At 43.1% G+C, this 22,750-nt stretch overlaps 2 protein-coding genes across 21 annotated transcripts in view; both read right to left on the reverse strand.

Annotated features, from left to right (window-relative positions):
* Positions 1-11,428, reverse strand: part of PCBP2 (poly(rC) binding protein 2) — a 21,742-nt gene extending 10,314 nt beyond the window's left edge. For 4 of the 17 annotated variants that reach the window (XM_045829998.1, XM_045829997.1, XM_045829994.1 and 1 more), the window contains exons 1-7: positions 8,900-9,042; positions 8,327-8,350; positions 8,206-8,238; positions 7,701-7,817; positions 6,020-6,151; positions 4,942-5,070; positions 3,817-3,903 (exon numbers count right to left, since the gene is read on the reverse strand). In XM_045829998.1, the coding sequence (XP_045685954.1) occupies positions 3,817-3,903; positions 4,942-5,070; positions 6,020-6,151; positions 7,701-7,817; positions 8,206-8,238; positions 8,327-8,350; positions 8,900-8,968 (591 nt within the window). In that variant the 5' untranslated portion in view covers positions 8,969-9,042. Of the gene's footprint in view, positions 1-784; positions 827-1,892; positions 1,986-3,816; positions 3,904-4,941; positions 5,071-6,019; positions 6,152-7,700; positions 7,818-8,205; positions 8,239-8,326; positions 8,351-8,899; positions 9,044-11,413 lie in introns of those variants that run through there. The other 13 variants (XM_045829986.1, XM_045829985.1, XM_045829983.1 and 10 more) reach the window with 8 other exon arrangements.
* A 6,936-nt stretch (positions 11,429-18,364) lies between these two features.
* On the reverse strand, positions 18,365-21,112 carry PRR13 (proline rich 13). Of its 4 annotated transcripts, none has more exons than XM_045829950.1 (4): positions 20,997-21,112; positions 20,191-20,229; positions 19,677-20,041; positions 18,365-19,051 (listed from the first exon to the last, which is right to left on the reverse strand). In XM_045829950.1, the coding sequence occupies exons 2-4, from the start codon at positions 20,207-20,209 to the stop codon at positions 19,004-19,006; spliced, it is 432 nt and encodes a 143-aa protein (XP_045685906.1). In that variant the 5' UTR covers positions 20,210-20,229; positions 20,997-21,112; the 3' UTR covers positions 18,365-19,003. The 4 variants fall into 4 exon arrangements, with proteins under 4 accessions (XP_045685906.1, XP_045685907.1, XP_045685909.1 ...); XM_045829951.1 differs by having other exon boundaries at positions 20,873-21,010; XM_045829953.1 differs by lacking the exon at positions 20,997-21,112 and adding an exon at positions 20,887-20,995.
* Between the last annotated feature and the right edge of the window lie 1,638 nt (positions 21,113-22,750).

The raw sequence follows: 22,750 nt of genomic DNA on the forward strand, positions 1-22,750 counted from the left end.
AGAGATTAGGATGAAAGCAAACTGGGTTTTAGCCCCCACCCCCTACTAGTTTCTACAGCTATTTTTCATCTATATAAACTGACTTGGATGTTGTAAAACAATCCCTCTTCAAGTATACTTCCCCTCCTGGGGCCTACACCACTAACCAAGAGCCAAAGTCAACTTCCCTCGTCTAATGCTCAGCACCTGAAAGGGTTAGTAAAGATAGAGGAAAAGTGCAGAAAGAAACGCCCTGTAACAAAGTCTGAATACCAACACTTTTTAAATGAGTTTTTAGTGGCAAGGTTTTATTGAGTTGAATACCCAAATATTCCTTCCTATCCTTCCGTGTGTAAATAAGCCCCTTTCCCACCCTTCCAGATGCTTTTATAATTATCACCTCAAATTGAGGAATACCCAAAGACAAACCCACCTCCCACTACCCCCTGGAAAGGACTCCATACAGAGAGATGCACTGTCCACTGTCAATTTAAATTGTACCCAGAAATAACAAATGACAGAATACCACGGAACATTTCTTTTAGTAGAGTAATCTGGAACACGGGGAAAAGCAGAACCTAATAGATTTCCACATTATAATTTCCAGGGATTAAATGTCAAAAGACAAACAAGGTACTACTATGCCCTGATTAAAGATTATTTAAGGGCTGAAATGTGGGATTCATCTTGTGACATTGCAACAGTTTAAGACCCAACTTATTTCTGCCTACATAGAAGAAAGGAGTGAGACAATTTTGGATGAGAAAGGGAGCTTTTCAAAACAAGAAGTAAAAACAAAACTTACATCTGGCTGTGGAATGGCATACTGTCCTTGAATGGTATAGGCCTACAAAAGGAGGAAAACAGTTCCTATTAAAAACCAATCACGGACAGCCACCCAGTGGGAAGAAAAAGACAGATTTCAACTAGCCAGGAAGCCAGAGTTGAACTAAAGAATGGGGAGGCCAGGAATTGCGGCAGTATATGCTATCTCACAAATACAGTCGACCCGAGTTGGCCTTCTTCAAACCCTAGATATGATGAATTATTCTTGGAAGCCTATGAAGGGAGCCATATTCCCTGCAATCAAAGGCAAAATACACATGGGTTTCTTAATGAAAATGTGGGAAGTGGGATTAACCAATGCCTCATTTGACCAAGCCCCCTTCTTTCTCCCTGTGTATAAGATAGCGTAGGAGAAAAAAGGTCTCTTCCCTCAACCACCCCAACCATTCTACCAATCATGGCAATGTAAGTTGATTTGTGTTTGCACAAACCTCCATGGCATGTTTTGAAACACTTCCCTTTTCCTATCTTATTTCTCTATATCTGCCTAAAGACTTTAAACACACTGGAAGCTAGCTGAGTCCCTAAGCACTAGGGAGACAACCACAGAACACACACACAAAAAATCAGTATTCTAAATCCTGCCTTCTCCCACCTCCCCTCCATAAAAGATACTTGGCAGCTCCCACTACACCCTCCTCCCCCCACACCATAACCTCCGAAAAGGGAGCTGGGTCTCCAGGGCAATGGGGTGTGGGACAAGGAGGAGCAGGAAAAGCAGGGAAGGAAGGACTGGCTGGCTAAAAGGATGTGAGGCTTCTCACATCAGTGGCCAGTACCCCCAAAAGTACACCCAGGTTGGGGTAGGAAGGTGAAAATGGGGGAGGAGTGGGAGACAAGGAAGAGGGGTTGAACAAAAAGAAAAAAAAAAGGAGAGTTGGTGTTACCATCTGGTGGGCTACGCGGCCTGTGTGAAATGAGGTGTGGGGGGGGTCAGTCCAGGTCCCCGTGGACAGGTGGTGTCCACAGCACAAAAATCACCAGCGCCACTGGCCCCCCGCGTGTTGGCAGTCTCGGCTGAGGCGGAAGGATTGAGTGAGCCTTGGAGACTGAACATCCCCTCTCACCTCTAGAGGTGGTCCCTCCAGGTCAGGGTTGAGGCACATGGACGGGGTGGTGTGGGGAAAGCTCGCACTGTCGCTGCCTGTGCTGTACCTGTCCTGTGGATAAATAGAGGATTTCAGTCTCCAGGGCTGTCAATCCGGCACCTTGTCACCAGCATGAAATTCACACAAAAAAAGTTGTTTAATTTTTCTTTTCCTTTAAAAAGTAGCTCACAACACAATTTGAAACGAGCTGCAATCAATTAAAAAAAAAAGTTACCTAGAGGCAGATTTCATACTGCACAATTGGGCTATTTTCAGTAAGAATAAAGGGGTAGGGCAACAGAGCTGATGCCAGCTCCTGGTCAGTGTGGGATTAAATTGAACCCCTATAGAGCCCACTTTCTCACAAAGGAACAAAAGACACAGGTCCATCTGTGGACATTGCATGAACTGGTCCATTTAAAAAGGCCCATGTGCATAATCCACGACAGGGCCACTCATGGAAGAAGCTGCAAGCTTTTAGAGGGTGGTCAACTGAATAAAGGGGAGGGAGGGGAGGGAAGCAAAGAGGTAAGAAGGGGGGGGTGGGGGGAGGAAAGGGAAATGAAAAATTATAAATAGAAAGGATTGTTGTCGCCCATCACAGGACTGTTTATAATCCCAATGGGGAGTAGAAGAATCCAGAAGAGCAGGAACCTGGAGTTCCTGGGGAGAAGGAAAAAAACTCCTAAAGCTAAGCCTTGCTACACTGACTCTGGCTGGGCCTTTTCTTATCCTGCCCCTAACCAGACTGACTGAAAGTCCTCTGATCAAACCAGTTTGCACAAGGCTAGTGTTAAAAGCAAGGTACTAAACTGTTTCAGTTAACACTACGACATGATTAAGTTCTTGTGAAAAATCCCAGGACTACATGACAAACTAAGTCCCCCAAAACTTGTTCAGTTTTATGCCAACTCAACACAATGTGAATGAGACAGACTTCAAGTTTATGCTTTCCCAGTTCAAATACAAGATGGGACAAAAAAAACTGTGCTTATACACAGGGCAGCCCTAGTGGGAAGGGGAATTTTGAGTAATGCACTTATTTAGGCAGCTACCAAGATGAAAGTCACTATTCCAACCTGAACTCCAGCATTTAAAAAACTGACCTACCTACTCCTCAAATAGTAACCAACAAAGCATAAAACTACCATGGTGACCAGTGCTCTTTTCATAAAAATCTAACTTCATAATAAACCATGTGCCAAGGATCAAGACGTGGATGAAGGAGTAGAGAGCCCAAGGGGGTGCACTCAAACACCAAAGGTCAGAGCACCACTGCCCAACATACTCTCCCCCCTTCTATTCTTGCACACTGAACCTTTACCGGAGCTGATTTGTTATGCCATGTGGGTTCAAACCAGTGTTTATGAGGTTAAGAGCCTGGTGGACAACACACTGGAATTTGGGAGTGAAGGGTAGGAGTAGGGGAGGTGAGGTGAGGGGAAGGGAAGTTTGTAGGACACTCAAGTTCTGGAACCCCAATTTTGAGACCACCATCCAGAATCACCTTCAGAGGTCTCTTTGCTACCTTTATTCAGACCTCTAAAGAATACCCCACACATAAAAATACACGGATGGGGTAGGGGTAGGGAAAGTAGTGACATCAAAGTAATTTCATTTAACCCTTTCTTCTAAGCCAACCCACCTTAAATCACCAAGTAAATTACCTCTTCGAGTGCCTACAAAACTCCCATTGCCTGCTGAAAATTAAGTAAGGGCTTGGCATTCATAGCTTTCTCCAGTACAAAAACAAAACAAAACAAAACAAAACTAAAAGCAGGTCAAACTATGGCCAGAGTAGAGGTTTCAGCAAGCATGCAGTGGCCTGATGTGCTGCTGGCAAAGTTGACATTTCAAATATAATCCTTGTTCAAATCTAGCCCAGCAATAAGAATTTTCTTACCTGACCACCTGCAAAGATGACCGGAGAACTGGACGGCTTGGGCCGGTACGGGATGGTCACGCCCTTCGGGGGGGACTGGGAGAGAGTCAGAGGGGAAAAAAACAAAAAGAGATAAGGTTTCAAAGCTGCTTCAGCTGTGTGGCTTAAGCTCACACAGGTCAGTTAAATTAAAGACTGTATTTCCATTCCCTCACCTACCAACATGGTCTCTGGCTACACCTCATCTGAAATCATCTGTAGTTACTTGCCTTTAATGTAAGTAGTAAGATGATCCATGGACTACACAGCACACACTAATTCTCATCAAGGTAGATTCCCCTATAATAATTTAGGCATTATTTCCATGTTTTCAAATAAGTCTAACGAATATGAAAAACTTCTGTGTTCATATATGTACATTTTAGTTGGTGCCTTTTAGATCTTAATTTTGGCCTGAATAGGAAATCAAGCCAAAATATGAAATACAGCACCCAAATGTTACTTACATCTAAGATAATACAGGCACTGTCCATAAACAGTTCAAAGGCTCTATCAGTATTTTTCTAAACTCTACTAGAAAATTCTACTTTCCTTTGTCACCAATATGGGAGACCAACTCCATATGACAATTCTAAAAAGTTTTAATATCCCTTAATTTTGCTATTCTTGCTTTAATTAAGTAACAGCACATACCAGGACCTCGTAAATCATTCATAAACACCATTATGGATACACTTTTTCTACATAACCACCCCTTTGAATAGAATCCTGCCACAAAACACAGAAATTTAAAAAACATGTCAAAGTGGAAAGCAGCCAAATCTTTGTGAACTTAAAAGGCAATTTAACTTAGCTTCTCAGGAACCCAAATACATCTTTTGTCCAGTAGATAAACTTCCCCTACCAACCCCACTTAGAATTGCTATAACCCAAAAGATCACTGCTGCTTAGCAGTTTCTGTTTTTGCTCAGACTATAAGAAAAGCCAAAGCTGGGGGAAGAAAAATATGAACCCAGGGAACCTCTTCCCCACCCCCGTTGGAGACTTCTAATAGCTTCACCTAATTCTAGTCTTACTAAATATAGATTAGTCTATCTCCCCTAGAATCACCCTCCCCCCATTCTCAGCATGAGCCTGAGGGCTTACCTCCAACATGACCACACAGATCTGTTTCACACACTCGATGATGGACTGCGGAATGCCAGCAATAGTGATGGCCCGCTCGGTTGAGTTGGGGAGCATATCCCCTGCCACCTGGACCTGAGCCCCTGTACTCTAGAGTAAAAAGAAATTTAAAATCAGAGAAAAACAGCTCATACTTACTCTCCCAATTTTTCCCAGTAGCAACTTATAGAGTCTAAAGCTCAGCAGACTCTTGTCCTACCTCCTGTCTTACCCTTTTTAACTTCCCTTTCCACTCTTCCCTTATTCCAGATAGGACTATTTAATGACAGTTATAAATAAATTAGCCTCTGAAAGCCAAGAATAAGCCTGAATAACAGCCTAAATTTAACCTGCTCTCAAGAAAAAAGTCCTTCTAGATTGTTTCCTCTGAGCTAATATTAACTGTGGCCCAAGCAAAATCCCCACAAATGTCACCCACCTTTTGAGATTACCATTACATCCCAATATGCCTTCCTGTTTCCCCTTCAGTATTTAGGAATTTGGCCAAGGAAAAAATCTGCTACTATTATGTATTAAATTGTAAACTCTTTAAACATGAAAAAGAATTATGCAGCCTCAGGAAAAACTGGAAATTCTGGTTAACTTTTTCAGTCTTAGGTTTTGTGTGTGTGTGTTTTTTAATTTTTAAAATATTTTATTTACTTATTTTTAGAGAGGGTGAAGGGAAAGAAAAATGGAGGCGGAGAAACATCAATGTGTGGCTGGCCTCTCGCACACCCTGCCCTAGGGACCTGGCTCACAAACCAGGCGTGTGCCCTGACTGGGAATCAAACAGTGACCCTTTGGTTCAGCACTCAACCCACTTAGCCACACCAGCCAGGGCTGATTTATTGTTCTTTGAATGTATAAACTGTTAAAAAAAAAATGAGCTGTACATTATTTTTCATCCCAGTATAAACAAACTGTAATCTTCTAGGACTGTTACTTTAATAAAAATCTTCACCTCAACAAATGCTAACTTTTCCTAGTCACAGAAATAACAGAAGCAGCCACATGTAGAATACTTATCTGTTCAAAAGGGAGCACAAAAGTCACCAACCTCTCGTATTTCCTTGATCTTGCAACCACCTTTCCCAATGAGAGAGCCACACTGACTAGCAGGGACCACCAGCCTCAGGGTAACTGGAGGTCTACTGGCAGCTGTGCTATTGGTCATAGAGCTGCTGATGTCCTACAAAAAGAAGTTAGTCAGAACACCAGAATATAACAAGTTTTAAGCAGATCCCTGGGAACCCGTAACTGCCATAACAGAACCAGTTACCCTTAATAAGAAGCATATTGTATGTATCATGATCACTATCAACAAATACCCAAAAATATCCCCTTCAAAACAAGTATTTCTGAAAAGATAGTAACACCCACAGACTTCCTCAAAATTCACCCTATATATGGTTATTCACCCTGGGGAAGGCATTCTTGGTATGGAGAAAAACAATTATTAGTTTTAAAATTAGAGTTGACTAACCAAAGAAAAACATGAAGTTAAATAAAATATTAAAATATGAAACAATGAAACCCTAAATTCAAATAACCAATTACTTCCTCTTGGAAATCTAGAAAGATTAAGTAGTACACTTCTATACATCATTGTTTTAATTTCTTGGAAATACTACCATTGTAGAAAAAATGAAATTGAGGCCGAGTACTGTCCCCAATCACCCCTAAAAAGCTATAGATTTGAAATTTAAAAAACTATACTGGCTCCATAGGCCATAATCTTTCCCGTTACAATATACTACATCCAAAAAGTCATGGTTTTAACCTAGTTAAATTTAGCCTTCTGAAAGCTAAATAGTTTAAATATCACTGCTCAGCCTAATGTCTATATAGTAGCTAGACCTGGGAATGGCTTAAATGTAAATCTTAAAGTCAAGGCCAATGGTTCTCATTTGGTTCAGGTGGAAAAGTCCATTTTCTGAATGTTTTTTAAGCCCTCAATTCTGGATTAGCAGGGTCTTGCAGGTCAAGAGGTAACATTTCTGATCTTGGCAAGAACAGCATTTCAGCAACCAAGTATCCAAGGACCAATCAAGCAGCAGCCAGAAGCTCTCCTCTGCCTGTGGTGTCAGTGAACGATTAGCAATATTACTGCAGAAGGGAGAAGGTGAAAACTGAAGACCTAGGACAATTTGGCACCTGAAGGCTGAGGTGGCTTGGTGAATGAAAAAACTCCTTCTGCAAAAAAAGCCTGAAATTGGCATTTCCCTTCAGATAGATAACCTATAAAACATATTCCCTCCTTCCCAGTATAGCTCGAACACAAAATCATCAGGCTGATTTTTGAAAACATTAACTGTACCCAGAGTTGGAAGGTATCTGTATTTCTGAGGAATATTAATGGTCAGCAGGGTCCCTAACAAAATGACAAGTCATTCACTCAACTATGAATTGGGGACATAAAGTTTACCAATGCAGTGGTGGCATACATTTGAAACTGTTTTTACAATGAGTCCCTGGCCATAGTCAAACTATTTAATACTGAAGTTGACTTATTTTTAAACTACAAATGATCAGATTTTGAGGAGGCTGAAGGGAAGCAAAAAACCCATCTACAGATTTTTATAATCCAATCTGTCCTTGAATTTATTTTTTAATTACTTTACTGTTGTTCAATTACAGTTTGCATTTTGTCCTTGAATTTAAAATGCCCTTTGAAAAATCACTAAGCTATCTAGAAGCAATTAAAAATGGACAATGAGGGAGGAGAGAGAACAACAAACCTCTTCCAGTTTGTCAATGATCATAGCAAAGGCTTTGAAGATGGCATTAGTGGGTCCAGCCAAAGTGATAATTCTCTCAGGACAATTTCCTTCTGAGATGTTGATACGTGCACCACTCTGGATAAGAAACAGGACCAAGAAGTTAAATAGACTGAAGATCTGAGCATATACAGACTATACAAACCTTCCTAAATAAGATGGGCATGGAGCTGCCTATGTACATGACCCTACTTGCTACAAGGCAATGTCAGCATCATTTCAAATATCATTCCATGTTTGTCCTCAAAGAGACTACTTCTAGAAGTTGCCTCATGTCTTGAATAAACTGAGACTTGCCAGAACTACATTTCCCAGTAAACTATTTGTAATTACAAATAACCGAGCCGGAAAAATACTGGCTTCTTCTCGAGACCTTCCCTTCTAATCTCTCCTTAAACAGAATATTTGCTTTTAAGTTTTTAACTTCCCAAAGTAACAGTCCCCAAAATACCCCCACATAACTCACCTCCTCGCGCATCTTCTTAACTGATTCTCCTTTCTGGAAGAGAAAAAGTCAAGAGTGAGTTCAAACTATTTCAACCCACACTGACTAAATAGTAATTAGAGTTGAAATGAAATTGTCTTACCTTTCCGATGATACTGCCAACTTCCTGCGATGGAGAAAACTAGTGTCAAATAAGAGGGAACTTGAAGTGTTCATTATCATGAAAAGGAATTTTTAACCGTGAAAGTAATGGAAAAACTAGAATCACTGAGAAGGGGAGTGGGCGGGAGTATTCTTTTCTTCACTCAAAATGTATGGGAAGGTCTCAAAGAATTTTGAGAAGTGATTAACTTTTATCTTCTTGTTCCATATAAATTACTTTTAAAAACATCAAACTTATCCCCCCCTTGAAATTTTCCAAAATTGTTTGGACAGGGAAATCTACTATCACAATATAGCAACCTTTATGAGAAAAATCTTATCATCCAGGTATGACATAGTCTTTGGCTCTAGCTTCTAATTAAGCCTTTGCTGCTCAGTGGAGCTTCCCAGTGAAGTCTGTCCATTTCTCCATTACACTCTGATCTACACTGCTAGAGAGGAGTAAAGCCAGACACCCTACAGTGCTAATCTGATGACCTCCAAGATACTGCCCTCTCTTCCTGGCCCCTCCCCTAGCAGTTACTATGACCCAATTTCCCAAGCTGGTGCATACCTTTCCATGCATAAGTAGCCGGATAGTGAGTGTGACGTTTAATCCACCTTCAATCACACCGGTGTCCATGTTGAGCAGTGTTCTAGGGAGCAGGACTTTTGAGTGGTCAAATCTTTGGTCACTGGTGGGGGGTGGGGGGGTGGGGGAGGGTGAAAGCCAAAAACTGAAATGCAAACATGACCAAAATGAGAAAAAGAGAACAGAAAAAAAATATTTCCCTGTTATTTTCATCATTATCAGTGTTTTGTTACTGACTCTCCCTTAAGTGACAGCCTATCAGTTGGCTATATACATCCAGCACAATGCATTAGCAGCTCGGGTTCTGTTAAGCGTATAGAAGGCGACTTTCCAGGCTCTCATTAATGGTCAGGTTTCTGCTGACTCTCAGGATGAGGAAGATTCTTTCAATTGGCAATGGTTCTAAGGGGAACTGCTGAACGTGCATTAGTTGTCCTTCAGCAGAATTAAGCTTCAACAGGATACAGAAACACCTGGAAATCATGAGGGCAAACCTCAAACCAACCAACTACAAAGAGAGCAAATGACCTTCTGCTTCCCTGATAGGGAGCAGCTCAGACTGAAAGCTACAGAGGACAAGTAATTTTCTTACTGGTGGTAATTCCTAGGTAAAGAAATTGAGATGTAGCTCTCATTAAAAGTTTAAATGTTGATAAATGACACCAAATGATTTTTCAAAGATTTAAATCAACAACCTCAGTGAAAAAGCTATTATCTGCAATGCCCTCCATGTAGGCTTGGTGTTCCATATTCCCCTCTAGGAAATGACTCGATACATTCATTCAAGTATAGCCTTCCCCCAAACCAAGTTGATAGTCACTCAGATTTTAAAAATTTCCTTGCTTCTGTGTATTACCTGTTACTTCTCAGTCTTTATTCAAGTCCCTCAAATATTTTTCCACAGAAAATAATCAAAATAAAACTGATATTGCTAAAAATTTATTGTGTAGTTGTTTTAAGTAACAACAGTAACAAGCCTTTCCTATGGAGGAGGCCCTATCCCCACCTATCCTCAATTTCTTAACATTTGTTTTAGAACATTATGTGAAGAGAATGTTTTTTTGATATATGTATCTTTGCTTATAATAAATACCGCCTTAAGATTTAACTGTGACATCTTAAAAAAAGCTCTCTCCAAAGTTGTTAAATTTCTCTAGTGAACTTTCTAGTATCCCTCCCCTCAAAACTCAATGGTGGCTCTCTCACAGCTAGTTTTCCCTTTACACAACTAGCCATCGCTCTAACTTTAACTTGGCTCGAACAGAAAGCCTTTACCCTAAATATTTAAAAGCGTTCAAGTGGCTTCCAGACCATTCTGTATAAGGCAAGCTGCCTCATGGATATCTTAAGAGTGTGATTATTTAAAAGATGGGCTTTGCAGCCCCAAAACATCCCTCCCCCCATTTTTATAATTAATTGCTGGCAAAATTCCATAATTCAATACTTTTCAATCATGGAAAAACAAAAGTGCTGGCGGGGATAAGGAGAGACGGGACAGAGGTCTGTAAGAATGACTTTTTTTTAATAAGCTGTGGTAACAAAGTAACAGTTTAATTCCTTATCCCCACTCAAATATAATAGGAAGCACTTTACAAATACAACAAGACAAGTTTGAAAGGGCAAGACAACTGAAAACCTATATGAAGCCATTTCTTGAGGTAAGGCACAAAGGTGCATTTCTAACTCCAAATCATCAAAAAAAAAAAAAAAAATCCCTGTCAGATTTCTGTCCTGACTAGGTCAGTGTTAAATGTACACAATCCCAGCAATCCAGCTGTTAATCCTGCAGTCCATTACCCCTTCTATAAATAGCTCCGTCTGGGTCTATATCGGCAAGCATTTTGTAATTTCAAAATTCGTTACCCCGAGAGAACGTCCTGAACAACTCGGTAACTGGGAGCCCATCTACCCTTTCTTTAACTCCGCAGCCCCCCCCCCCCACGGTCACCCTAGCGCTTTCCACTTAAAAAATGTTCCCCCGCCCCCCGCAATCACTCGACTAGAAAAGGAAAAAAAAATAAAAACGGTTCGGTCGGGGGGGGGCGCTGCGACCCAGGGGGAGGGGCGCTGCGACCCAGGGGGAGGGGCCGGACTAGCAGTGTCTCTTCGCGTGGCTGCGCCAGCGCCTGACCCCCGCGGGGAGCCGCGCTCACCCGCCAGGCCAGCAAGTCGGCCATTCTCCTCCCCCCACCCCGCTCAACCAACAAATCCACCGCCGCCACCCCAACTGCGCGCGCGCTCTCCTTAACTCCTGCGCAGCCGCCACCGGGAAAAGGCGGGGGGGGGGGAGGGGGGAAGGCCTTGCGCGAGGCCTAGTAGGCCGCGAAGGAGCCAGGGCCTCGCGTGAATGGCCGGGCAAGCAGAAAAAGGAGGTAGGCGCTCACGCGAGACTACGCGAGGTCGGGGCTCGTGACGAGGACCGAAGCCCGCTAAGAAAGATGGCAAGAGTGAAATTAGCGCTATAACCGGGGGCGGAGAGAGAATTTTGAAGCTTACCTGCAGGCGCGAGGCGACTGAGGGGAAAAGGGGAGCGGGCGGGAAGGGGAAGGGCGGGAGGCCGGGGGCGGAACAATAGGGGCGGGCGGGAAGGCGAGGGGGCCCCCGCGGGCGGGCGGAGGAGGAAGGGGGGGGGTGGAGGAGGAGGAGGAGGAAGGGGGAAAGAGACCCCGGGGCGGGTGGAGGGCGGCGGAGGGCGGGCGGGCGGGCGGAGGGCGGGCGGGCGGGAGAGGGCGCAGGCTGCGGCTGCTCCGGCTGCTGCCTCTGCTGGTCTGGGAGGGGGACGGGGCGGAGCGGCTCGCTTTCAACCCCGCGCACCCTCCGACCCCGGAAGCGCTAACCGCCCCGGGGGCCGGCGAGGCGACCGCGTCGGCCAAACCTTCCCCACGCAAAACGGACGGCCTCCCAATAGCCTAGAGCGGCTCCATGGACAGCGTCGGCACCAGCGATACGACTGCTGGTAGCACATAGCGAAGTCTATGATAGAGCGGCAGCAAGGGGGCAGTGAGGAATCTAGTGGCCCCTAGTGGGACGATTAAAAAGTCCAGGCGCAAGTGCGGAGAGAGTTGGCAGTCGCGGAGAATAAAGGAGACCAGGGAAAAAGAGATGGCTGAGGACATCCATTTGAGATAAGAACCGGGAAAACCTCGGAAATCTAGTTACTCAAAAATAGAGAGAAAAAACAAATTTGCTAAGGTAACTTTTACACCAACTCCTTACTATGAAAATTGCTAACTATAAGGAAATATTGAAGCATTTACCCTCTCTGTTTAGGAAGAACTGAAATTGATTCTTAGTCGATAAGGGAAAACTCTTTTTCAAAAGAGTGCCATCTAATAAATGCATAAGCGATGAAAGGGTTAGAAAATCCCCATTCGTTCTGCAACCCAAAATGAAATAATTGACTCAGGCAAGTGCTATAAATTACCAAAACTTTAAGCAAAACGTTGTTAGGGAATAGGGTATTATCATGGTGCCAAATATCACAACACAGATTGTTTGCAAATCACACAGAAAAAAAAAAGATAACTTATGCCCTGGCTGGTGTGGCTTAGTGATTGAGTGCTTCTGGCCAGTGAACCAAAGGGTCCTGGGCTCAATCCTGGTCAGGGCACATGCCTGGGTTGCGGGCCAGGTGCCCAGTGGGGGGCGTGAGAGGCAACCACACCCTGATGTTTCTCTCTCTTTCTCTCTCCTTTCCCCTCTCTAAAAATAAGTAAACAAATCTCTTTAAAAATAATAATAATAACTTAAAATGGAGTGATCTGATGGTCAACACCTTACCCAAGTGATCAAACTTTGCATCAGTAATAGTAGGGCAACTTTGACATTATGTGATCCTTGATGAGAAGCAATAAGATGTATGTAGCATCACCTATGAAGTATTCTTGTCAAAGTGTTTAATCTTAATCGAATCAAGCCTTTAGATCTAATTTGCACTAATTTGCAATTTATTGGATATTTACATGGGATAAAGAAACAAGTTAAACACATCACACTGTAAGGAGGTAATCAGCAAATCTAGAATGTGAGACATTCTGCAAGACAGCTAGGCTGGTCTCTTCTTCAAAAGGCAATGTAATAGGAAAAAAATAAGAAGGGGGAGGAATAAGAAATTAAAAAGGCAATAATAATCTAATGTAATGTGTAGATATTGTTTGGATACTGTGATTTTTAAAATTCTAAATATTTTGGGGACAATTGAGGAAATTCAAACATGAACTGAATATTTGCTAATACTAGGAAGTATTGGTAATTTTCTGAAGTGCAATAATGGAATTGTGGTTATGTAGGAGACATACTACAATATTTAAGTGGTGCATGAAGAGTCCTGACCAGGTGGCTCAGTTGGTTGGAGCATCATTGCATACACCAGAAGGTTGAGGATTTGATCCCCAGTCAGGGCATACACCTAGGGTGCAGGTTTGATACTGGATCAAGGCACATATGGGAAGTAATGGATCGATGTTTCACTCTTACATCAAAGTTTCTCTCTCTCTCTCCTTTCCTCTCTCTAAAATCAATTAAAAACATATCCTTGGGTGAGGATTTAAAAAATTAAAAAAGAAACAGGTGCATGATGAAATATTTAAGGATGGTCATGATGTATGCAACAAACATTCAGGTGGTTCACATAGGTATGTCAATAAAGTAAGTATGGTAAAGTGTTAGCAGTTATTGAGTGTAGGTGATAGGTTTTATGGGTGATCACTGTACTGCTTAAACTTTTAAAAAATAATTTTCATTAATAAAAATTAGAAAAAATATGATGTGAAATGGAACAAGATTAGAAAGATGTTGATAATAACTGAAGCTAGGTGATAGGAACATAGGGATCCATTCAACTTCTTTCTCGACTCTTGTAAATTTCCACATTAAAACTTTTTTTCTAAATCCTCAACTGAGAATAGGTTTATTGATTTTAGGGAGAAAGGAAAAGAGAGAAACATCGATGTGAGACAGAAACATGGATCTGTTGCCTCCCATAGGTGCCCTGACTGGGGATCCAACCCACAACCTAGGTATGTGCCCTGACCAGGGATCGAACTTTCAGACTTTTGGTGCATGGGGGCAATGCTCCAGCCAACTGAGCCACTCAGCCAGGGCCACATTTTTTTTTTTTTTGTTTTTTTAATGGAGAATAAGACAAAATAAGGAGAAAGAAATTGAAAGAGACAATACATGCAGTGTTATTGAAACTTGCTAAAATACTTGGGGTGTTAGTTCTAGCCTTAATATTAGTCAAGTTTCACTGGGCAAATCCAATTCAATGGTGTCGTCTGAAGAGGGGTAGTTTCCTGAAGTGGAAATAAGGTTTGGGGACCCCAGTGCCTTTCCTCATTCCCACCCTCCCCACCCCCCGCAAATGAGGGAGTGGATATTAGGAATAATACAAAATAGAAATAAGAGAGGTCTGTCATTTGGCAAAGGCAAGAGCCAGCCCAAATACCGAAAGAGAGGAAACAAAGTAGGATAATGTTTGGACACCCAGAAAACAGCAAACTAAGGAGCAGGATTACTGTGAGGTTTGGGCTGAATGTCAGATTAATTTCAAGATTTTACACTTGGGTCATTTACACCCCAGGAGTTCTGAGAGCCAGAATGAAGGTGAGTGGCTATCCATGAAATCATCTCTAATGTGGGAGACAAAACAAAGATCAAATTAAAAGTTGATAAAGTAACATCATCCTCTTCTAATAGTAACATAGCTACTATTGGGGCTGGTCTGCAGTTGCTGCCAGCTTTGAAAGAGAAAGATGGGATGCACCTAACAGCAATAGCGGACAATTTTACGAATCACTAAATTCTCCTCAGAATGGAGCCAAGCTAGTCAAGTGAGTGAACCTGCCTAGGGCCACAGAACAACCAGATACAGGGAGGTGATTCCCAAGGTAGCAAACTAAAGACTCATCCCATGCCTGGCAGCCCCCAAAGCTGAAGTGGCCATTTGTAATTTAAATCTCATGGGTTTCCTTTCCTTTCCCATTCTCAGTTGTGTGGAAATCTTGCTATACTTAGCTTCTTGTCAGAAAAGAATGGCACAGAGTGTTAAAGGCATTAAGATAAAAACATTTGAGAACCATCACCTTGAAAGTCTTAAACTGATGTACTAAAGAGAGGGCACAAATCCAATGCTCCAGGAACCAGGCAAGTAATGTAATGGGAAAAGCTGGCCTAAGAAAGGCAACAGGAAAATGAAAGGACAATGAGAAGCCTATAAAGTACAGGACCCATCTATAAGGAATGACCACTGCTGAGGGACACATTTCTGCGGTTAGTAATGTGGGCCCACTGTTGCTAGAATTCCCACCTTGAAATCTCTTTGTTGAAAATGTCTAATATTTAATGGAGTGATCCCTAAAAGTCTCATAGATATAGCCATGGGCGTCCAATTTTCAGCCTCTGGCAAAGATATATGTAAAATGTTCACTGCGGCAGTTAGGTGATAGCAAGACTGGAAACAATCTAAAATTCCAGCAATAAAAGATTGGTGGAATAAACTGAAAGCTGTTAAAACAATGTTATCACCCGGGCTGAGTGGCTCAGTTGGTTGGAGCATCAACCCATGCACCAAAGGGTTGCTGGTTGGATCTTTAGTCAGGGCACATAACCAAGTTGCAGGTTCAATCCCCCGTCAGGGTGCATGCGGGAGGCAACTGATCAATGTTTTTCACATCAATCTCTCTCTCTCCGTCTCTTTCTCCCAGAAAAAAATCAATAAATATATCCTTGGGTGATTTAAAAAAAATGTTACCTACATAGAGTACACACACACACACACACACACACACACACACACACACACACACAGTATGGAATCAAGTCCAAGATAGATAATTAAATGAGAAAATATTAGGTCCAAAAGAGGGCCTATATTATGCTCCCACTTGATATAAAGTGGGAGGGGGGCAATAGGAACAATTGAGGTAGAAATAAAAAAGGTGGGGTGGAGATGGGGACATAACTATGCAGAATAGCTCTGGAAGTATACAAAAGAATCTAGTAGTCCGGGTTGCCTTTGAGGAGGAAACTGAGAATCTGAGATGAAAGGAGAACTTTACTCTTTACTGAGCATTCTATTAAAAATACACTTTTAGCTCTGGCTGGTGTGGCTCAGTGGATTGAGCGCTGGTCTCTGAATCCAAAGGTCACTGGTTTGGTTCCCAATCAGGCCACATGCCTGGTCCCAAGTTGGGGGTGTGCAAGAGGCAACCACACATTGATGTTTCTCTCCCCCTCTTTCTCCCTCCCTTCCCCTCTCTCTAAAAATAAAGTATTTAAAGTGTGTGTGTGTGTGTGTGTGTGTGTGTATACTTTCAGCTTTTAAGAAGTTAATAAACTTTTGAGAAACAATAATAGCAACACAACAGCAAGGTGCTCTGTATACAGCTAGAAATGCCAGGAAGGGGAGATGTGCACTCTACTATTAAAAGTAGAGAAAGTCAGTGGATTTTGTCACTCACTTGTTTTTTATATTCCTCGCTTCCCACACTCCCACCACACTGGCCCTTTCTCATTGTCTCTCATTTCTGGTTTGTTTGTCAACATCTGTTTCTCTTCACCTCACCATCCCCTGGTGCCCACATCTGCTCTCTCCTCAAATAAGAAGAGTTGATGAATAAATGAAAACAGTGACTGGAAAAGAGCATTAGAATGGTTCCCAAATCCAGGACACTGGAAAAGCAGGCATTAGGCTAGGTTTTCCTAATAAAATTAGAAGCTAGCTCTAAAATATAGGAAGAACTCAAGCATTTATTTCATATAACCTATCCCAGGGACAAGTCATGGATGTAATACAGCCAGCTAAAAACACTTTCCCTGTTCTTCAAGCCCCAGTTTAACCCCCAAGCCCTGTGGACCACACCTCAGAAACACCTCTCAAGACCACTCCCTTCTTTAGCTCATCTCCCCCACTTCAGCTTCATTTCTTCCTGCTTTCAGGCTCCTGAGTGGGAACTCAGGTTCAGAAACTTCTGAACTTTCATCTTTTTACAACTCCGTGCCTCTGTAAAACTACTACTTCTGCCTTAAATTTATTGGGTTAAGAGTAGAGACTTGAGCTGTAGCTGGTGTGGCTCAGTAGGCTGAGCACCAGCCTGCGAACCAAAAGGTTGCTGGTTCAATTCCCAGTCAGGGCACATGCCTGGGTTGTGGGCCATGTCCCTGTTTGAGGCCATGTGAGAGGCAACTGATTGATGTTTTTCTCCTCCTTTCTCCCTCCCTTCCCCTATTTCTAGAAATTAATTAAAAAAAAAAAGAGTAGAGACTCAAGCCTCACTGCCTCATTTCAAATCCTGACAAGTCTTCATCTACAAAATGGGACTAATAGTACCTAACTTATAGAGTTGCTGTGAAGATTACACAAGTTATAAATATAAAGCACTCTGTACCGGGCACATAATAAATGCTCAATGTTAGCTGATACTATTTACCGACTGAAAAACTCTATCATCCTGAGGCCCAGCCCAAACCTAGCTCTTTTTCTCAGTGGCATTGTCACTCCTTCCTTTGCTCCCCAGCTGCTTGATCCCTGTCTCTCTTGTGGTCCTTTTCAACTGTACTATAACCTATTCACATAGTCACATGTCTGTCTGCTCCACTAGATCTTGCAGGTTATACAGAGCAGGGACTCTCATCCACCTTTGTAGTTTCACTACCCCAGAACTCCGTATTCCCTCAATAAACAGTTTTCCAGGAAGTCATTCTGGGATACCTATGATCCCAAATATACTATGGAGCTTTCTAACTCTGTAGCACCTAACCTAAGCACATTCCTTTCCCAGCTCCTATCTGCCGTCTATTTGGTAAATCCACTTTCAATTTTTTTTTCCACTCATACATACTTTCACACTCAAGGCCCAAGAGGTAGTTGAAATGTCACTTTCACTATGAAGTCCATCTTTGACTCCTCCTTCCCTTCCCAGTTATTTCTAGGTTTATATCCCTCTGGCATTTTGTAGCATCTATCTTTATCAATCAGTTCTCTTAGATGTCTTTTTCCTCTACAGATCTGGGAGAACCTGATGTGTCGTACTATGCATGGCCCTCAATTCTAGGTGTACATCAGAATCACCCGCACAGTTTCTTAAAAATACTAGCACCCCATCCTCAAAGAGTCGTATTCAATAGATTTGGGGCAAAGTCCTACGTTACTCTCTGATACCTGATGGGCAGCCAGGGTTGAGAACCTCCGTAGCAGATACAAAAACTTATGCTAAAGACCTATAGCCCTTCATTAAAGGGAAGACAGTAAAGACTAATTTCATTAAGCCTGAACCAATTCCAAATGTTTCCGCCAATTTAGAAACATAGAGGCAGTATGGTGTCTTGCTTGCTGATGCTCTGGTTCTTTTCTACAAACCTGATGCACTTTAAAGGGTCTGTGGAAGGGCAGCAAAAGTAGTAGAATGTGCTAGGCCCAACCAAGGTAATGGCACAGGTGAACAGAGACCAAGAGAAACAGTTTTATTTGGACTGAGAGTTGGAGAATGAGGGAAGGACTTGAGATGGCACTGAGCTAAGTAGTAGAGATTAGGTTCCAAAAAGGCATTCAGAACTCACCACCAAATAGACTCCACTTCACAGCAGCCTTGCAGTTAGTGCAATCAATTAAAGACATGCTGGGAAATGTATTTGCCATTAAATCATCCAAGTGTGCCACAATTACAAAAAAGGTACAGTTTGTTCTTTGGTTTCTTTTCTCCCATGATTAAGTTTCCACAACACCTCCCCAACCACAAATATTGTGAAAAAAAGTAAAAAAAAAATTTTAAACCCACATTTTCTACATCTTAGACTTGTCTTCAATATTTAGCTCAGTATTTAGCTCAAAAGTTTCACCATCTTCAAAATACAGTTCTCTTACAAAACTTATCAACTAAAAGCTCTATCCAAGCACTGAGAAGATGGCCTTTGCTGGCCCATGGCAATTCTTTTCCCATTTCCCCTAACCAGTTAGGGCTGAGGCTCAGATTGGGGGAGAGGGGGAGAGGGACAAAAGGGCTAATTTCCCCCAGTGCAAGATGGCATCTGAAGCTTGATGGGAGAGCAGAACTGGAGAGACTTGAGGGAAGGGTCCAGACCCTGCATTCAGTCAGAGTCACTGCTGGAGGAGGAGGAGGAGGAGGAGGAGGAATGCTGCAAGGGGAAAGGGGAAAGGAGATAGCATCAGATCCAAATGACATTTGATCACTCCATGGGACATTCTTTGGTGCCCTACCCCTCCACCCCGGTCTCTAAGAAGGTCAGGAGTCTTAAATCAAACTATCCCTTAAATAGCAAAAGCAAGGATTTTCTTCAGCAGTGAAAATACAGAAGAGGATTAAATCATCTTAATTCAATGCACACAATTTAACATACTACATTTGGAGCAAGTTTCTCAAATTTCTTTACCAGAGCCAATGCCCAGGCAGGGAATAAATTACAGGCACAAGCATACTCTGGGCTAAAACATGCATCTGTGAGTAAGGAAGGGGGCAGAAATTCTGGGAGAGAGAAAAACAGACAAGAGTGCCTTTTGAATCTGATGTCCATTCTAAGGCTCAGCCTGCCCCTCACAGAGAGAAGGCCCAATTAGCCTAAAATTTCTTTTCAAGATGTTAGATTCTTCACCATGGGAATCCTTCATAAAGAGGAAGACCCCTCTACCTGAGCAACACAATGGCTGCCCCATGTCCTCAGGCTGTAAATCCCCCTTGGCCACTCCCTACTTGCCTGGTCTGAGGGGGCACCCCTTCCTAGCCAAGCTCCAGAGGGCACTGACCTTGCCATGCTTATGGTGTTTATGCATCTTTTTATGAGCCTTCTTCATTTTCTTCCGCATCTTCTTGTCCATCACCATTCCTGGTCCCACCATGCCAGGAGCCAACGGATTCACAGTAGGCATTCCAGGGGCAGGTGGTGGGTATGGAGGGGGGTAGGGACCTGATGGTTGGCCTCCTGGATATGCTGGTTGTGGCACAGGATAAGAGGGCCCAACTGGGGGGAAAGCTGGATTCCCCTGGGGAGCTCCTGGGGGAGTGGGAAAGGGGCCTGGAGGAAAGGCAGGATTGACAGGCGGTGGATGAGCAGGATTGGAACCTCCAGGGTACCCAACATTAGGGGGATATGGATTTGGCCCTGGTTGCCCTGGTGGAAGAAGCAAAGAATAAATTAAAATTAGAATTGCCCAGAGCCTCTGAAAACAAGTAACAAAATGAAGGGGATTCCTTTTCTCACTCAATAATTAAAGGGTTAGGGTAGGAGAAGAGCACCCCCCACCAACACCAAACACCTACCAGCATTGGGATTCCACATTGTCAGGTGTTTCCCCCAGCCTGAGGAGAAAGAAATTAAGGCAAAACGTTGGCTGCCCATAGGTGGTAAGGGAATTTAGAGACCGAGTCCCACCCCAACGCCTCCAGCTCTACAGTACGCTCTGACCTCCACATAACAAATGTTTCTTTCCACCCGTTCCTTCGCCCTCAATACCTATTTTATTCCTGCTCTTCCCTAACCACAGGAACCTAGCTCCCAGGGCTGCTCCACCTTCCACTGCCTCTGGCCGCAGCTGGAAGTCTAACTGCAAGAGAGGGGCAGAGTCCACACGATATCTTTCATCGCTTATCTCCCTTTCTGTGACTGAGTCACACTTTTACCAACCACAGATTAAGGAAGGATTTTGAACATTTTACCGCCCCCTCCCCAGGTACAGGACAGGGGACAGCACCCCCACCTCAGGCTAAGAGACAGATCCTTCTCTTTTTTATTATTTATTGAATTCTTGTACATGCACTGACGGGATGGAACCCGCAACAAAGTCATATGGAGACCACGCTCTAACCAACTGAGCTACCCGACCAGGGCCAGAGGTGGGTACCACCACCCGGCCCCCCACCACCGCCCCACCTTCTCGAGGCCAACCAGGAAGATGTAGGCGAAACCAAAAAGGTGGTTCAGGAAAAATCCTCAAATGCTTACATATGTAGACACACCCTCTTGCCTATTAAAAGGGCAAATGGAGATCCTGGCTCCCAGCTGCCAAGGGACCCCTGACCCAGGAATGGGAAAAGGAGGAAACTGGGGAATCCAGATGCTCCATCACCTTTACACCACCGCCTGGGCTCGACTTGTCCTTTTCAGTCTCCGCTCTCATTTCCTGGTCACCACCACCCTGGGCTTCGGCACCCGCCTCTACTACCACCTAATTGGTAACTATGTGGTCATTCGGAATTATGATTGGAGAATCTGTTCGTCAATCACTCTAGTCTTGACAGGCTAGGAGACAGCTGTTGCAATAGGGGCGGAGCTGGGCTTTTTAGAGTGAGGCGGGTGCAAAGGAGTGGGCGGGCCGGAAATCCTTGCGTGTGGAAGGAACTTGGAGAGACGGGTTGGGACAGTTCTGAATCAGTTTCAGAGTAAAGCCCTTAAGAATGCAGACAGGAAATCCAGAACCTCCCGTCTGAGCTTCTTCTCCAGTGGGTGTAACACCTTTTAATGTGAATACAGTACACCCTGATAAAGTGTTGCAACACAGATATTTACCGAGAGCTTAGGGACGAGGGGGAAGCTGCTGAGACTCAGCCCCAAGCCTCAGTGTTGCCACCTCCCTGCTAGCCTTTGCAGGAAGTAAAGAAACATTCTTGCCGGAAATACAGAGATTTCCTAATCTCTCCTAGGTTGCCCCATCTCAATTCAATAGCTCCGCCATATGTCGAACTGCATAAACTAGAAACTGTCCCAGGCTAAGGAAGGACACTCCTCCAGGCGAAACCAGGAAGGTGGCTCAGGAAAATCCTCAGATGCATACATATGTAGACACACGCCCTTTCCCATTAAAAAGGGCAAATGGAGTTCCTGGCTCCCAGCTGTAGAATTGCTTAAACCAGGAATTAGGGAAGTCATCCTTGATGGCTCCATCCTTCGCCTCTTTTCCAAACCCCCTCCAACACCACCGCATTGTGGAATCCCTGCACTTTTCATCTTTCTTGTTCCCAAACTACCATCATCTCCCGACAGGATTACTGCAATGGCCTCTTTTTTTTTTTTTCCCTAATAATGGAATTAACAAACTTGATTTTTTTTAAGCTTTTATTTTTTAGGTAGAAGGGAAGGAAGGGAAAAAGAGAGGGAAACATCAATGTGTGGTTGCCTCTCGCGTGGCCCCCTACTGGGGACCTGGTCCACAACCCAGGCATGTGCCCTGACTGGGAATCCAACCAGCGACCCTTTGGTTCACAGTCTGGTGCTCAATCCACTGAGCCACACCAGCCAGGGCACAAACTTGATTTAATGAACATAGGAGTATATAGAAACATGCACCCAAAACTTTAAAAATACTCATTGTTCTTAAGCATACTTAAGAACATTTTATAAAAATTGGTCTTAACTAATGCAGTTCTAATTTCAAAGAAATATACATACCACTAATTATCATTATATCTATAAATTTGCATAGTCCAGACATTTCATATAAATGGAAAATTGTACAGAATGTGGCCTTTTGTTACTTTCACTTAGCATATTTCCAAGGTTTATTTGTGCTGTAGTATTAATCAGTACTTCATTTCTTTTTATAAAGGAAATACTGAATAATATACCACTGAGTGTATCTACCACTTTTGTTTATTTATTGATCAGTTGACAGACATTTAAATTGTTTGTACTTTTTGCTTATTATGAATATTGTGGGTATAAATATTCATGTACAAGTTTTTGTGTGACCATGTGTTTTCAGTACTTTTGGGTAGGTGCCATTGAGAGAAATACTGGGTCATATGATAATTTTGTATATAACTTTTTGAAGAACTACCAGGCTATTTTTCAAAATAGCCACAACATTTTACATCCCCACCAGCA

This window comes from Phyllostomus hastatus, unplaced genomic scaffold (assembly GCF_019186645.2).
Source record: "Phyllostomus hastatus isolate PE091 unplaced genomic scaffold, TTU_PhHast_1.1 phas_scaffold_93, whole genome shotgun sequence".
NCBI lineage: Eukaryota > Metazoa > Chordata > Mammalia > Chiroptera > Phyllostomidae > Phyllostomus > Phyllostomus hastatus.